This window comes from Centruroides sculpturatus, unplaced genomic scaffold (assembly GCF_000671375.1).
Source record: "Centruroides sculpturatus isolate CEXI.00-Female unplaced genomic scaffold, Cexi_2.0 scaffold1288, whole genome shotgun sequence".
Classification (NCBI taxonomy): Eukaryota; Metazoa; Arthropoda; class Arachnida; order Scorpiones; family Buthidae; genus Centruroides; species Centruroides sculpturatus.
In genome coordinates this window covers 77,350-96,220 of record NW_019385439.1, presented here as the reverse complement: position 1 = coordinate 96,220, position 18,871 = coordinate 77,350, and the positions used below count along the sequence as shown (strand labels likewise).

The 18,871-nt window shown below is 33.8% G+C and overlaps 1 protein-coding gene across 1 annotated transcript; it reads right to left on the bottom strand.

Annotated features, from left to right (window-relative positions):
* Positions 1-4,538: 4,538 nt before the first annotated feature.
* Positions 4,539-18,362, bottom strand: LOC111639011 (uncharacterized protein F09G8.5-like). The gene is made up of 7 exons (XM_023384789.1): positions 18,213-18,362; positions 17,879-17,992; positions 11,369-11,434; positions 6,527-6,750; positions 6,234-6,441; positions 5,291-5,774; positions 4,539-4,901 (listed from the first exon to the last, which is right to left on the bottom strand). The coding sequence occupies exons 2-7, from the start codon at positions 17,956-17,958 to the stop codon at positions 4,791-4,793; spliced, it is 1,173 nt and encodes a 390-aa protein (XP_023240557.1). The 5' UTR covers positions 17,959-17,992; positions 18,213-18,362; the 3' UTR covers positions 4,539-4,790.
* Positions 18,363-18,871: the final 509 nt, after the last annotated feature.

The window sequence follows — 18,871 nt, the reverse complement described above, 5'->3', positions numbered from 1 at the left end:
ATTACAAATTTTTTATGCAAATATCTTTTTGAGTCTTGAAATGTCACCATTCCAAATTTGGTTGTATTTGGACTGCTAAATATCTCTCTAGACAGTGGGATAGTTTAATTATGATTAATTACTATATTAAATTTAAGCCAATGAAAGAAACATTAAAGCTATATTGTAAAAATTATATTCAATAGATGAATTGATTAAACTATACAAGTTCTCTCTTTCGAAACCAATGGTCAACTAACCATATTTTTCTTTGTTCCTGTCTGAGCTGGGACTTGCATATTATGAAAGTTAATTACGATCATATATAAAGAATAAAGTTACTAGAACACAACCAATATAAAACAAATAATACATGTCATATAACCCCATCTATAAGATGAGATCATTGAGCTTTTAAGGGTGGCTGAGGAGGGTACAAGATTTGATTATATTGTCTCATATTTCTTAAAATATAAGTCTTTTAAGATAGGAAGTTTAATAAGTACTGTTTCCTGTTAGAGTTGTCTTTTTATATAATAATATTTGCTAAAATAAATTTAAAATCATAAAAAGTTTCTAGGATTTCCACTTTCTGCTGCTTAACCCTAGCATTGTACTGTACTCTGATGCAATATATAATTTTTTTTATATATGTAACTAGAAACATTTATATAATTTAATGAAGAGTGATAGAAAGATAAAAGAAAGTGCTCTAAATTAAAAATAACAGAGCAAATTAATAAAAATAAATATTAGAAGGGAATTCAAAGTTAAGAATTATCGTACGTAATGAAAGAATGATGCTAAAAAAACAGTGTATCATCTAAGAAAACTGACAAATTATGGGATTTAATAAATAAAAGTTGCCTAAACATTACTGAAGCTTTACTACATTTGTAAGTTTNCTATCTTGGCATACTTCAGATTACAGTAAGGTGGCACCAATCCGAATTCCTTGTAATCCAGTTTTTACCATTCCCCTAAACTAAAACAATGGATTGTCAACTGTACACTTCCACTAATTTTTAAATCAAAATGTGGTACTCTTAATACAGCAAATCTACTGACAAACGTTACTTGCAGTTACTAATGCCAAGACAGATGAGAGCAGAGTTGCCAGATTTAGCGCGTTTTTGCTTAAAATTAATTATAATTTCTTGCTTTGTTTAGTTAAAACTCTAGAGTTTTAACTAAAGGCTTTTTTTTTGGCAAGATTTAACATTAAACAGCGAAGAAATCAGTTTTAACTACTTATAGAGCAAGCCAGTGCTTTTGGGCTCATATCTATCACTTTCAGTTTTTCCAAAATATTATAAATTGTATAAACCTGTACGTTTAAAGTCCTTTAGCCTTTCTTCCAAAGTAACATTAGAGATTGTAGGGGTTATCCTTTCTTCCTAAGCAACATTACATCACATAACCCCACAAAAAAGACATCCAGTGGGGTTATGTCGCGCAATTTAGTGGACTAGAGTATTGGTCCCCAATTTATCGTCAAGGAAACACTGTATCGAGCAAATTACATAAGGAAAGGGCATAGTGAGGGAACGCACCCGTGTAATTAAGACGTTGAAATTAAAGGATTCCCGACAGCGTGTCTTTTTTTTTTTTAAATTTCGACATTAGTTCCTCCGAGTGCCCTTAGATGACGCTGACCGATGACACCGGCTGAAAATTAAAATCGCCCTCGTTTTCGAGATATGGCCTGCCAAAGAGGGCGCTTTTCTCCACCAAATTACACTAGAGTTTATTAACTTTTGAAACTATTTTTGTATTTTTAATGCTTCTGTCAACGGACTGAGGTAATAAATAAACGATGCCCAAATTGGTTCTACTATAATAAATGTAAACAAAATATTATCCGCATTCTTAAAATATATGCTCTCCACCTCAAAATAGCACTGTAGCGTCATGCCCCTATATCATACTTATCCTTTGATAATGGAGTCGTGCCGGTCATCTAGTAACTGCTTTTGAGGGAAAAGTTTTGTATTGAAATAAGGTCACTTTCGGTTTGCATCGGAAGTTCTTATATAGTTATTCAAGGCATCCTACCCTTAAGTTTTCCATAACTTATCTATGCGCCACCGTTCCCGAACCGAAATATTCCGGAAATTTTATCACAAGCGACTTTATACGGAAGAGGGCGCTTCGAGGTTTCTTTTGCTCTCCATTTCAAGATGACTGCGGATCCGATCGATAGTCGGTCGCTTCTCTGCCGCATCCCATGCAGACGCGTTCTTTGGGCAGGAAGAATTGCTCCGTGACCGAAGGGAAAGCTGAAGCACCCTTCTTTTTCCATCTGTCGTTTCCGACTTCCGTTCTTCGACCCGATCGCGGAAATTCGGCGTTTCCCGGCGCGACGCGGCGCGTCGTTTCGATCGGACGGAAGATCGATGGAGACGGAAGCATCCGCCGACTAACGGTTGTGACGAAGGCGGAAAAAAGGGAGGAGAATCTCGGACGAGGACGCGGGCCAAATTACATTTTCTCCTACTCGAGATGTCGTCTCGCTCCTTCCCGAAATTTTCACGCCGTCCTCCGCTCTTTTCCGTCGGTCCGGCGCGCTCGCTGGTGGATGGGAAGGAGACTTCGGAAGTCGGAAAATCCATCACCCGATTCCCGGAAAATTGAGAAATTCTTCTCTTCCGGGGAGCTTAGGAGCATCTTCCCGGAAAGCCGGAAGGAAACGAGGGTCGGGAGGGAGTTTCGACAGGAGAGAGAGAGAAAAGAGAAGACACTTACTTGGATCCGAAGTGCGCTCTCGCCGTTTCACGCCGAAGCGGAGGCTGCGGCGGCGCCGGACCAACCTCCCTCCCACTGCGCCGGTCGGCGGGGGAAAGATTCCGTTCCACCCCCTCCGGATCCTAAACCGGAAGCGCAGGATCGACTCGGAAGGCCGGCGGAAACGTAAGTTTCCGACGGGAGAAATCGATCGTTCGGAACCGGATATCACCCTCGGATCGACGCGTCTTCCTTCCGGTTTTTACGACGAAATCCACAAATATCCGTAACAGGTTAAGTAGATTTATTAATGAATAATGAGTTAAGGGGTAATCCATAGACTTCTATTGTTAAATCAATCAAACGACTGTAGAAAATCGCTCCGTTCTGAAGACTTTTTTCTTCCGTTTTGGACAGGTTTTACTGTATATTAATTAAAACATTACGTCCGATCATTTGTACCGGATTTATCTACCGAAATTCTCGTTTGTACAGCAATATTTTGTGAATTAAAACCGAATTATTAACCTTGACCTACATTTATCGGTTTTTCTGCAAAGTTGATTGTTTGTACCAACAAAAATTTAACAGTACGTGGCCTGGTTAAATTGCCACTTATGTAAAATGGTTCAATGAGGCGATTTTCTTAGGATCCACGACCACACATTTATGCACTACTTATGTACTTTTGTATGTACAGTACCGTACACATGGCCCAAATTTTACAATTGTGTGGGTTCCCATAGCCATTCTCATTAAATTTAGCTTCGTCCGAAAGGCTATACCATAATCCTGCGTGGATCCTCTTTATAAAAACTTGCATACAAAGTATATACAGTAAAACCTGTTCAAAACGGAAAAGATATTGGATACCGTGCGATTCCGTTGTACACAGGTTTTACTATATGTATGGTTAGACGTGATTCAAGATGAGTTTGGAAAAAGTCTCTTATCAAAATAAAGATTTAAGTGCTGTAAACTCATGCAGGCACCTTTGAAACACGTGTGCTACAGGTTACGTGTGAACTTGTTAAATATGTCGTCTATAATTTTTACTTTAGTAAGCTTTTTGTCATTTTATAATAAGTATTTTAAGTAAAATATTATAACTGATGGAGCTACACGCAGTTTTACTAATGGTTAGTTTTATTTGATCTCAATGGATTTTCATTGGATGTACGAAATAAAGTGTAAGCTTATTTGTTATGTACAGCTGTTTTATATACTTTTAGTTTTTATAGTATGGTATAACATACAAATACGTTGGGAGCGGGGCAGTTTATCTGTACAAATATATTTGGGGGATGGATGACCCTCTGTCCCGTATAGACATTTAAATGTTCTTCAATGAGATCACTTCTATCGGGTCTTAGAAAGCCGCCAACGCCATTATTCCGGTGTTATTTTTCTATAGTAAAGGTAATTTCCAGTTATAGTAGAACACCGATTATCCGAACCACTAGTTGTCCTCCCCTTTCTCTCTCACTGATGTCACATTGCAATTATCTTACCTCAGTGCACGATCATTCACTCCTATTTGCTGACAGATCCGAATGATCGGTAGGATGCTACTCGCACATTGAATAAATACAGTACATGCCAGAGCAGACCAAGCACCGAGTGCAACCTAGTTTTGAGGCCCCCTTATTCAGTAGCGGATTACGTTCCTTTCAGATCCTAGATGAAATTCCGAACTCCAGGAGAACTGAGCCGAGCTGACTGTCAAAATATTGAGCCGTAGCTCAGCTCAATTCATTTGGTAAAACTCAATACGATCCCTTTTCCCGAAATGTCCATATGTATATACAAAGACAAAAGAAAATTATCTAAAAGAAGGTTTATTTTCGTAATTTATTCGCGACAAAAAAAAAAGGAAAGATTGGTGCGGCCCACAGAAATTCATTAAATATGCAACTGTTAATAAATTAGAGGGTGCGAATGGCGTCCCTTAAGTAGTGGCGCTCGGAGCGGTTAAGGCACGCGTAGCGTCGAAAGACCAAGGGTCGGACGGAACGGGACGATCGGGAGGTCGGTAGTCGTCTCTCTTCCGGAACTGAGGAGGGAGGGAGAGGAGCGGAAGTTCCCAGTCACTCGTCCATTTCTTCCAATCTGCAGTGAATGGCCGTATCCACCACTTCTAGACCCGCGTAGTCCAGTTCTTTGATAAGGCACAGGACAGCCGACAGGATGTTCGAATTCTGAAAAACCAAGAGGTATACTAAGTTATATTCGTTGAAAAACTAAAAGATTAAGGCTGTGGTTTACAATAAAACAATTAAATCAATTGTGGTTTGCGCGTTAAACCGGGTACAGAGTTAGTCTCGCCGCTCGCATCATTATCCTCCTTGGAATCTCTGCCTTGTGAGCATTAAGAGGACGGATAAATTCAGGATGGACCAACCACCGAAAAATTCCTCGGGAAATCTTTCTACAATAAACTTGTCCTTAGATGTTTAAACAGTGAAGAAAACCCGGAGCCAGACCGTTATTCGGGCACGAAACCACAAACAGTAAGTAATCAGCGCTCGGTGGTTTTTATCCACTCGAGCCACTGATGAGCCTGGTAATAAAAGGAGAAATTTCTTACCCTGTTTCTTCCTCCTTTCGATAAGTATCGAGCGTTCCATATTTTATCGCTCTTCTGAAGAGAATTTCCTCCCATTCGCCTAACGTCTGCTACTTGAAAATTAGGACTTCTGCATCTTTTAATATACTCGGAACTTTCCGAATCGTGAGACCTGTAACTGTCACTGACGGAAATAATCCCGTCGGGTTCGGAATCGCTGTGAGACATCTGAGAACGTCTGGGCGAAGCTGGACTGTATTGCTGCTCCTTGTTATCGCAGGCATCGTTATTCGTAGGGGATGGTTTGCCAGAATGATCGACTAACGTCTTAACCTTGGCCTGAAAAACGTGTTGGGGAGATTCCGGAAAATTATTTATATTATGGTCGCTGACGATGTTGACGTTTTGATGATCGTAATTTTCTATTATTAAGGAAGACGTCGAAATACTATTTTTCATATTGGAATTCACGTTTACATCTCCGTTTCTGTGAGATTCGGATATACTGTACGTGGAGCAAAGAGTGTTATTACATTATATGGCTAATTTACTAGAATACATGGTGTTGGCTTAGAGGTTTAATAAGAGAGAGAGAAAATTGATTGTAATTTAATGAAAAACCTGGGCAGATTTTTAACATCTAAACACACTTCAATGTGTGCACCAACAGTGGCAAATTCTGTGTCTCCGATCAATCCCACCAGCGGGGTAAGAACCAATCTATCTTCTGGGAAACTTCGTTCAGAAACTGTTTTATTAAATCGCAAAAGAGAAGCCACATCTTATTGGGTGCCAAGAGGAAGTCGAGGAATAGCGTAAGTTGCAGCAGGTCCAAATAACTCGATCCTTCGTAAACGTGTACCTAATTTGCCAGGTATGGTATGGTATTCCTCAGAAATATCAAGATAAAATACACCTCTAAGCCTGACACCCTATATTTATATTGAAAAAATCGAATGCGTACCTCCTGTATTCCTTCTTATCGATCTCGTTATTGATGTCTTTATTTATTTTATTGTCTTCGATATCCACTTCTATATATTTCTTTTCTTCCGCCTGTCTGGAAAAATTCTCCTCCTTTTCGGAAGATACTGATTCCTTGTTTATTTCTAAAGGATGTTTCAAGGGTACTCCGTATAACTTTGCGTATTCGACTTCTTCCGTTTGAACCGCTAATCCAAAGAAAATTAAATTAAAATCTAAAGAAAAAATATATATATATATAATTAATAATTTACTACATTATTTTTGTCTTACCGACGTTATCTAATTTTTTAAGAAAGGGCAACGTGTGAAGCACCGATATACGGTATTTTTCGCAATTGGTACATGGATTATCGGCTAACCATAAGCTTCGAAGATTGGGCAACTCTTGCAAGTAACATACTTCGTTCAGGTTCGTAATATTATTTTTCCGAATGTACAGTTCCTGGAGATTCTTGCAGTGTGCAAAGTCGGCCAATGTATTAATGCAATTTACACTGAAATAAATTTGAAAATTGTTTTTAATTTACCAGTCCAAATAGTAATTCAAACATTATCTATGATTTGCACTTAATTTTTTTTGCTGTAGGGATGATTTGGATGTTGGATCCTTCCCCCTTGTAAATGGGGAAGGATCCAACATCCTCGTTTCTCATAAATCTATAAAGATTTTGTTATGTTTTTAGTTTTTATGCTAGAATTACGAAACCGTGATGCGTAACCTTCACTCGTTTCTATTTATCCTTAATCGCAGGCAGAAATGCATCAATTTTTTTCAGACCCTTCAATTATAGCAACTTCTATAACAGGTTTAGCAGTCGATCAACTTTAATTTCTAATTACCTTTACAGACAACTCATTGTCTACAAAATGACATACCACCTACAAAATGCCAACTTTCAACTCTATTATAAAGGTTATACAACTTATTTTATGTAAAATATTCCTTCTTGTAATCAAAATATGCCAATTAGTTTAGTTATTAAACCATGTAATAATTGTATTAAAAACATAAACCAAAAAAAAAAAAAAATTCTATATAGTGAGGACATTCATAGTTGGTTTTTCATTAGTAAATGCTCTAGAATTTTGGCTCGGAACAGCAGTGTGCCATGGAACACCGGTTGAGGATTACTAGTGTTTACAGACAGTGATAGGACACAATAAAATGTAGCCATTTTGAAATCGTTCCGAGTCCCTCTTAAGAAAAATTCTGCCATCAATAACAGTTTCCATATCTAACCCATTCCATAAAGAATTTACATTGTTATCACACAAAGCAAATAATTCGGAGATGTCGAGGCGGGAGGTAACCAACGAATTGAGCGAAATTTAGCACGCATTCTGAGGCAAAACAAGACATTTTGCAAGACAGTATCTTTTCCTCGTGGTAGAGAAACATACCCTTCATTTGCATCCACTAAGTCTTAATGACGAATGCATGATAAAACCGAAATTTTAATGTAACCTATACGTTAAAGCAAACCAACTTCCTTGGCCAAGCACTTCTTTAATAAGTGGTACTAATGTTGGTAGAAGTCTGGCAACTCATCCTGCGTTGTTATCATGGAAAGCCCAGCACTTTAGTAGTCAGAGGTGAGGCGTCACTGCCAATACCTTCAAATCTACTGTTCAAAACATAATATATGCAGCCAACATGCAGTTTAAAAAGGTTTATTATTTCAAACATTCCATTTTCTTCCTCATTTTCATTTCCATTAGAAATTTATTGTAGTACTGTATATGTGAAATAGAACTGATTAAATTGCCCATTTTGTATCATTTCAATAAAAATGGTAATATATTATTATTATTGTAGGATTGTATCCAACTGGATTAATACCAGTGTTTAGCAGTATTGTGTAAAATGATTCATTTGAATGTTCTGAAACCTTTGAATCAACTAAGGATCGACTCACTGTTTGGATGTATGATTCATTGATGAAATCACACGGCGCACAGTGAGACAGAAAAATCAAATGTATATTATTGTGTGACACTGTATTTACTTCTTTGATTTTAAAGCTATCATTACTGGTCTAATATATTTTTGCTGATCTCACTACAGTATTTACTGTGTTTGATGTTTTTTTTACCTCTAAGGTATCAAAGTATTTGTAACTTTCTTCAGATGGTAAGCTCTATTTCACTGGCACTTACACACTTTCACTAGTCTTTTATCTCTTTACCAACAGAAATACACATTTATCTAGTCCAAAGTCCATTGCAATATCATTACTAAAGATTAAGTATAAATAAGCAGAAGAATATTTCAAGGAAACTAATCCTGTTGTTATATAGAGGAATATATCAATGGATATTCCTCCGCACGTTAGCTAGCCTACTTCATCATTTGCTGTCGATTGTGTTTTTCTGATTTTCATTGCATTTTTGACCAATTCAATTGCTTCTAAATAGTGAAGTATTCAGTTGTGTGGATGAGAATCAAAGGCATTCCTGTCTTCTATTCAGGCTCTATGTAAATTTGTTCTTTGCTTGCAATTACCGAAGATTATCTTGTCTATGAGCAATTCATCCATCATACGTCTATTCTTTCATCTGTTTCCTTTCTGTTTAAATGGCAGCAAGTTATTTTATCCTAAATGATCTTATCTTGCATTTGAAATTATTTCCGTTGAGAGCGTAACCCTTACTGTGTTTGTGGCTGATCTCACAGATATATCTAGTATTGCTTTGCCACTTCTTTGTTAGATAAAACTGTTTTTCTCAACATTACCTTAAATTTTATCTGAGAGAATATCTATTAAACCTATTACGATATTTGGATATTTTTTAAACTTTTTTCATTTTCTGTTTGAAGATGGAGAATATTGCATACTGAATTGACAATGATAAAAACATTGAAGAATTGCATATGATGATAATTGAATTAGATGATGAAATTTCATGATTAAATCTGAAAATCAAAGTGATGTTAGTGAAAAGAGTGTGGTGGCAAAAATGCAGAAAATTCCAATACTAGGACTTGTTATTTCTTCAGTATACCCATAGTAAACCCTGTTGTTCGTCAAATTGCAATTTAGCAAGTAAAAGACTTCCTAGAAATATTTTCTATCTAATTACCCTTACCAAAAAAAAACAAAAATAAAGGAACTAAGGAAGCCTATTTATTTGTTTGGTATATTACTATTATTTTTTTTTGCAATTATTTTCTCTTTATAGAGTGAAAACACTTCATATTTAAGAATTTTCTTTGAATCTTCTCTGATTGATCAATATGGTAACAGGAAAAGATCACTTTTCAAGATGGTAGCATTGTATACATCAAGTGAATATGAATATATCACAGTTTTAGCCAAAATATATGCATAATTCAATTCCAAATTATTGTGTGCATTTTTTCTTAACGCAGCAAAACCTGTCATTTAACTGTTTAAGCACGTTTCTCCACAATACTGTAATAATTATATTGACTGTTGCAGGTCATTAGATAACTCAATGTCAATCAGTTTAATGTGAAAGTCATAGTTGTGTTCAATCAAAGGAATGTTTTATCCAAAACTTGTGGCTTTCATAGACTTCTTAGTTCTTTAGAAAATCACAATAACCAAGAAATGTATTTTGTATAACAATAACTTGAGTAAAAGTTCATAATAATGAGTCAAAAGATTGACCAAAACTCTTGTGTGTAGCATAAGGATATATGTCATAACTATGTCCACATTTGACCCACTGGATAGATTTTGTGGGACAGAAGTTACAGAACTCCTATGTGAACTCTGTGAGCCATTAGGGAAAATCTACTGTCAAATTCATTGGATGTATCTCAAATATCTCAAAATGGATCCATAGACTTATATCCTTCTTGAACAGACCAGACCTCTTCATATAAAATGTTCCACGTAAAATCAAATCAAAGTGTGTTACTTTTCATATTGATAATAAACATCAATTGTACCAATAAATTTCTATGAAGATTTTATATATGTTTATAATAAATGTAATCAGAATTATAAGGCAGACATTGTGTTAAAACAACATATATTTTGAATCTGACATTTAATTAAAATAGACATTTAAATGTTTATAACTATTTCTACAATATGTTATTGCATGTTACTGTGATATATTCTAAATATATTTGATAATTTCTTATTCTTAAAATGTTAAATTTTGTATAAAGTCTTACAGAATACATTATTTAAAGCTACTTTAATTCTTCACATTACGAACTGATTAAAAAAAATTTCATAGCTTTACTATTTTGTATCACTGTACAGTACTTGTTGAGTGATACATCACAACAACTGCTAAACCCACAGAGTAAATTTTTTTATTTTCTTTTTAGCAAATGGAAGTGTGATAATATTTCACTATTCTCAATATCATATGCAGGTTACTTTATCATTAGCAATGCAATGCTCTATAATGATTTTGCAAATCACATCTATGATAAATCATTAAACTGTCATAAACCTGTCATTAGCAACATCATTGTAAATGCAGTCCTAAACTAGCTTAGTAAAATATACAGGGTGTATCAGTACAGCGGTTACAAACTTTTAGGAGAGATAGAGTACACCTAGACGATGGGAAATCACATAGCTATGCATGGTCGGAAACGCTTTCCTAGCACGGTAGTGACGACACAAAATGCAAGAAAGGAAGGACACGAAAAGGGTGAGAAAACATGTGTATTGATCTTAGTACAGCAAAAATCAAAGGTGTTCAAAATTACGATCCCGAGCTGTGATGCAGCCAAAGATGACCCAGCATTTTTGTTGAACTAAGAATAATAAACATGTTTTCTCACCCTTTTCGTGTCCTTCCTTTCTTGCGTTTTGTGTCGTCACTACCGTGCTAGGAAAGCGTTTCCGACCATGCATTGCTATGTGATTTCCCATCGTCTAGGTGTACTCTATCTGTCCTGAAAGTTTGTAACTGCTTACTGATACATCCTGTATATATTATGTTTTAAAAAAAATTGTTTCTTTAAGAAATACACTATTTTATTTCATAAAATAAAAAATGTAAACTTCACAATTTAATCACTAACTGTTAATAAATATAAAAAGATTTAGTTATTTATTCTAATACCATTTCATTCCAGAATTGTAATTACATATAATAACAATAATATTGACAAAATATTACCTCAGTGAAAGTACTTCCACATTTGGCATTTTTCTAATTATACTAATATTCATTAATTCACTTCCCCTATTATAAAAAAAGTGAAAAATGTTATTTAAAAAGAAATACTTAAACATATAAATAATATACGAAAAATAAAATAACAATTGACAATATACTCGTATATATGTAAATCATACGTAAGTTTAGAAGTAACTTCAACATTCGTATTTAAATATATCTTATTGATATCCAGCAATGAGTTTAATATACTAAAAATGTTTTTGACTTATTAAAAGCATACAGAATTTGAATAAATTAATGGACTGAGCTCATAAGCAATTGTCAAAATTTAAAATACAGTCGACCCCCCTATAACACTGTTGATAATTCCGTTTTATATGAATTCCATGTTGTAGGAGTCACTTAGATTTTACAAATACGTGTGCCGGGCTGTGAACGGCTCACGTATTTGTAAAATCTAAGTGACTCCTACAACATGGAATTCATATAAAATGGAATTATCAACAGCATTATAGGGGGTCGACTGTAGTTTATATAAGATTTGCTTATTTTACAATGGTTAACAATCTTTTATCCAGCAAATTTATAAATTAGAGAAGGAATGAGCGATTTTGGCAGCATTTATAAGCCGTCCTCGAGTTCAAACAAAACAATAAACAATTACGCTGTAGAATGTCGTGCGAATAAATTAATTTAACATACGTTTGAATTTAAAATTCAGCATACAATTTAAATTAGTCTAAAAGTCTTACTTAAAAAATTTATAATAATTTTTTTTTCAAACTAATGAACTATTTAATGAATATTTCAGTCTATCTTATCAAATAATATGCTTATATAATCGTAACTGTGTGATAATATATACACACACCTATTAACAAAATTAACATACAATTTAATATTAAACAATTAAATCATTTAAATTTAAAATTGAATCAATTTAGGCACATAACATTCTACATTGTAACTGTTTATTTTTGTTGTTAGAGCAAAAGATGGTCAATAAATGAAAGCAAAAATGATTGTTATTTCATCAATTTACTGATTTACTGGATTAAACGTTGTTGAATATTATATTGTAGACATCCAGTTTGTCAGTCTTATGCATTGGCTTTATTTTGATATGAAAATATAGCATCAAAAAATACTTAATCTATAAACATTTCATTTCTTCTTACTTGATTTCTACTCCTAAAGTTTCTTTTATTATCTGCATTTCTACATCGAAAAGAATATCATCTTTAGTTTTAATTATGCTAATCTTACAAATCCATACTCCTTCAATATACATCCAAAAGAAAAAAAATTGAGGTTCAAATTTGGGAAATTGGATGGTCATGCTGTCACAAATCCACTGACATAGCAAACGTTTATTGAGAAAATCCTGGATATCTGTTTTGGCATTTCATTAAACATCTAATGCAGGGGTGGCTAACATACGGCCCGCGGGCCGGATCTGGCCCGTCTAATGAATGGCCCATGATTAATCTTTCAATATTAGCTACTTAAGACCGAACAGATCGACGAAAAATTCTGATGAAGGAAAGGTCAACAACTCACTGTGCGTTCAGAGCCAACACTCCATTATAAATGTCTTAAGCACAGTGTAGAATGTCAATAATGCATGATAATGTGAAAAATGTATGTGTAATCTCTATGTACAATTTAATCTCTACGGGGTGACACCACAATGAGATCTCGCACCACCTGAAAATCTTCCTAGGGCAGCCTCTGGTTCGGCCCATGGGCAAAAACTCTTGGCCACCCCTGATCTAATGTTTATTCTACCCGATCTGCAAGTCAAATCTTGAATCATCATTGCAGTTATCAAAGTGATAATAGATACACTGCTTTAAGTTCTGTAAGAAATTGAATTCCGGTGGGATGTCTGCTATATCACCAATGGCATTCACAGCAAACCAAAATGACCAAGGTAAAACTTTGGTTTTTTGTTATAAATTAACTCCTCAACTGATTCTTTATGTCTTCTGATTAAAATTCTACAAGCATTCAAGGTTATAAAGTCTTTTTTGAATCACTGTTTTCTTAAAATCGATTTATAAGAAAAACTACAAATGTAACTTGTTAGAACATTTTTAAATTTCTAATAAGATAAATTAAATCAAGATATACATATGTGTATGATACAGTTATACAGGGCAATCGTGAAGTCTCTGTAAATTGGCAGGGAAATAGGGGGAGCTTCCCGGAATGAAGCAATGACTTGACAGGCAGACTGCACGTCAAAACAGTTAAAGTTATGACGTCACCACTCGGCTGAGCCACACGGGAACGGTCCACTACAAAGGGACTTGACAATCACACTGCATGAAGTTTTTAAATACATAATGCATAATAAATAAATACATAAAAGTAACTAATATAAGTGTATGTTCGTGCTTCAAAAATATATTTCCACACCTTAGAAAGAGTGTTCACATACTGGAAATTAAAAGGTATGTTTCCTTACCTAATTGCAATAAATCCAGTTTGCCTTGAGACTATTTTGAAATGCATTGCTTTGACAAATTTAGAATCTGAATGTTTTTAAAAGTATAAAATATATTTTGTAATATATTACTTGAAGAAGTAGAATTGTTTGAGCCATTTTATCTTATTGTAAATGAATTCCAATAAAACAATACTTCTAGCGGTCCTATACTTTCGTACCTAATTGATTACTGAAATTTGTATGAAAGTAGAGCAATGTAAAAAAAACATAAAGTGTTTTCAAAATATTTATTTTTTATTGATTATTATCTAGTGTTTCTTTATAAATTTGCCAATAGATAATTGAACTGTACTCTTCTTTTTCTTTTCTTGATGGAGTTCTGTAACATGCTGTGTCTTTTTCTATTGCCCTTAGTACATAAGATACAAGCTCTCGATTATATGGAGGTTATGAGACTTTGATTTATTTTTGTCTGTGTCAACACTGCTGCTTTTTTTTCTTTCTTGTTTTTCACTCATGTTTATGAATTAAAAGGGACGAATTTTTTCACTAAAACAGAAAAGTATGTAAATTGATAGCACATGTCCTAACATAAACTGACAAGACACAACTTATAAACACTAGTGCTAACTCAAGATGTTCCTGCAAGACTGAATCCGTGATGCCGAAAAGGAACATGGTTAATGTCAGAGAGGTGGGGAGAGACTAGTGATTAATAATTCTCCCCTTCTCACGAACGATTACATGAAAGTGTACTCATTTTGCTATATGGATTGATAAAAATCGAAAGTACGAAATGTGTATGCAATAGCAAATTCTATGAAATTAGAAGACCGTCTGTTAAAAGCATTAAAAATTTGACATTCTTATCAATTTAAATGACTACACTTCAAAGTATCCCTGAATCAAATAAAGTCTCAGCAATAATCTCAAATTTGCGATTTCTGCTGTTTAAATCGCCGATAATTTAAAATTAAATTTTACCATTCTTATATTTTTCATATATTGCAAAAAATAGTTACTAAATACTTATAAATTAAATCTTTAAATGGATACTATGTATATACTCATGTAAACTTTAGTTTTTCTTTACAATATTACAGATATATATTTCAACTTTGACACATGACGTCATATATTTACATAAGAGACTGCTGCAAGGATGAGCAAATCAATAAATCCTCCAATTTTCTCTAAGAATTTGCTTTGTTTGAAAAGATCAAGAGTGAGTCACATGGGGTAGATAAGAAAAACAAATAATTTGCAATTCACATATTCATGACTTTTATGATATAATGTGTTTAATAATAACTACAATAATAAATTTAACGGTTATTATAATTACAGATAATTATACAAACACGCCTTTCAGCACTCACTTAAAATAACTCCTTTGTATTTGGACGATTTCTAACCCGAAGCAGGTCTTTAAATCAAGCCGAAAATATTTGTTTGAAATATTAAGTGAGTGATTGAAATTCATGAAAAGTGTTTGTATAATTTAACAAAAATTCCAACTTTTAATAGAAAGTTTAATCATAGATAATATTAGTAAATCTACAAAAATATTAAGGAAACTATTACAAGATAAGAATTTTGGTTTATTGTTATTATTTATTCATCTTTCAGTTTTAAAATTTGTCTAAATTGGACTAACAATTGTTAAAAATATCTAGAATATAAATGCATGCCATATAATAACACAAACTAATGATGGACTCTATCTATCTTTCACTTACAAGATATCAGACCAAAGGTGGGAATCCTTTTTTTAATTTAAAAACCACATCCTGTTTCAGAAAGAACAGTAAAGATACAAGATGTATTACGGGTTGCATAAGTACACACAAACATTAATAATATATATAAGTTGTATTTAGAGAGACGNCCTTCCTCTTTCTGTTTACATTCCGTCTACGCCACCTGTCGGACGAAAACGACGGAATGTTTGTGTAAATTTTCTTCCCGACTATCGGCTGGTTTCGTAAAAAAAAAAAATTAAAAAAAATTTAATATTTTATACGATAAAATTATTTAAATTTAAAAAATAAAATTAAAACGATAAATTACATACGTTCTAATTTTTATAATTTAAATTTTAATGTGTCCGGAAATTCCAATGTGAATCATAAGGCGCATGTCGGATTTTGTCTCAAGGGAGGTAGCCACATATATGACTTTTATAACATTAACAAATCAATTGATTCACTAAAATCATATTCCTTAAGACAGATTTCTTTTCATTCACACCATTTTCATCTATTTTTATTCTTTATTAGATCTAATAAATATGCATAAAAACAAAGAAAATATTTTTCATATTTACAGCTTACACGTATCAATATACCACAATGTAAAACTATATTAATTTACTTTCTAAACATTCTAATGAACTCCTGTCAGAAATATCATCATATTATAAAAAAAATAAATAAAATGTAGGACGTGTATATGATATAATTTTAATTTTGCTAGATGTTCATCTTACTGCCATTACATTCATTAATATTAGAGAATTATAATTTATGAATAACATTACTAAGAATTCTGCATGATCTGATACGAAAATGGGGGGGATACTAACCTTAATATCACTGCTGTTGTTAACTTCATAATTTTATTTCATTCTGTTTTGAATTGTCCCTACATTCTATTTGTATGCCAATACAAATCCAATAATGTTTCTATTTCTGGAGCATCGTAGCTCTCAAGATACTCGGAATACAATATAGTATCAAGGTTTCCACCACAGTGGTTCTCAATCTAATTTAACACAGAAAATCCTAAACCTCAATCTAATTTAACCAAAATCCTATCCACAATCCATTCCCACCACAGTTAAGCTATAATTTTCTAGTCCCATAACCTAAAAAATTATATATTTCAGTAGTATATTGTCGTTAGAGATTCTGTGAGATAAAAATACATATTTCTTCACAGTATCTCATCGTTCTGCAGAACCAGTTCGTATAATTGTTTGGAAAAGGTCTATAAATTTGTCCGATTGTTTCAGTAACATTTTACAGTTTATTTCGAGTATTATGTAAATTAAAAGCTAGAAATAAGAATTCTATTTTAAATACATATTTTACCGTGTGGATAAAAAAACAGACACTTGCCTAAATTTCATTTAAACAATTAAAATTACCATTTTAAATACATCCCACAACAACAAAACATCACATTGGAAATAATTACGTTAGATAAAGATCTGAATAATTAAATAACACGTTAAAAGGTTACCCTAAATCCTTACGCAAATGGAACAATTCTGCATTAATTAAAGTTTTGGCAAACGCATTAACGTCCAGAAAAGAAATGTACCAGTATTAACAAGGTCGGCAGCATAGCAAAAAAGGAAGGTAACCCCACCCGTTACGTCCCACTTTCGTCCGGTGGACATACCGAAATCACACATGTCATCTAAATGAATTTTAAAATTTTTTTAAATATATAAATTTCAAATTTAAACCCTCGGGGACCATCCGGGAAACGAAAAACTGCAACCAAAAAATAAAATTAAATGGTCAAGAAAGTTTTTTTTGGCATTACCAACGTTGGAAAGCTGCAGTAACGTTTCTTTTTTAGACATAATGCAGTAGGAAAAATCCTCGAAAGTAATCAATTCTTGCTGACAGTTAAAGAGTTTTATAGATTTTTAAACACGCTCTTCTGATTTACCCGTATACGGGTTAAAAAAAAAGAACCGAGACGTTGTAATTTATACGGGTTTTACCAATTAGGACGTACGGATTTTTAAACGTAACCCGTTACAACACTCACCTACGTTACTTTTCACCCGTATTAACTTTTCATTCGGTGAAATTTACTGTTTTAAATATTAAAAAAGGCCATTTTCGGATGGCTAAAATCGTTCTTCTGCTAAATGTCACGAGCTGGTACGCGGGTGAAATCGAACATTTCTCGCGGGAGAAAGTGACAAGACACGTTCGTCACTTTAAATTTATATAAAAAAAAAAAAAATCGATGCGATCGACTTCGGTGGTAGATTTTAAAAGAAAACGAATTACAAAAGGGGAAAAAAAAATACACACCAACAATTAAGTTTCCTGACGCTCTTCAGATCTTGAGCTCTGGTACGAGCCAGGACGACGTTTTCCGTCAAGGTGGCCATCTTCGACGATAACAGGTCCGGTCGACGGCGGCGACTGAAATGATAATAATAAAAAAAAAAAAGATGGCTCGACTCGTTTATAAGCTAGATCCGACGGTCTTCGACCTCGACCGCTCTTTCTAAGAACGTAGGTCGATCGCTCTCTCTTCATCGATCCCCTTTAAACACTACCGAAGTCCTACAATTGTCTTTACCGATCGGTCTTCTACCGCTTCTCTTTTGATCCGAGATGATAAATCGAATTTGGTACTTACCCTTTCAGAAGTTTCGTACGTAGCACCGAACGGTGGACATCACTCGCCGACGGACATAAAATGCGGCATGTCGTCGTCCACCTTCCTCTTTCTGTTTACATTCCGTCTACGCCACCTGTCGGACGAAAACGACGGAATGTTTGTGTAAATTTTCTTCCCGACTATCGGCTGGTTTCGTAAAAAAAAAAAATTAAAAAAAATTTAATATTTTATACGATAAAATTATTTAAATTTAAAAAATAAAATTAAAACGATAAATTAATTTAATTTTTCTTTATGTAAGACCGGACGGTGATTATTCCGATACCGGAGTAATCCGAGTATTGTCTTCGGGGTCGGAGCTGACATGTTCGAAATTACTTTTTATCGTCTTTCATTTATTGTATATCTTGGAAAGGAAGAAGGATTTTTGTTCTTTGAAATATAATGGACTATCGGCATGGCAGATAATTGCCGAGATGGCACATAATTAAACAATGTATAAGACATATTAGTCATTCATTAAATGTAATGGGATTCAGTTGCTACAGATGACAAATGGCAATTTGTAAAGGAATTTAATGGGTATGGATTTAACTAAACAAATAGAGATTATTAATGTAATCTCTTTAATATGTTTTGAAAATTATGATAAATTCTGGCAATAATTAAGAATATAT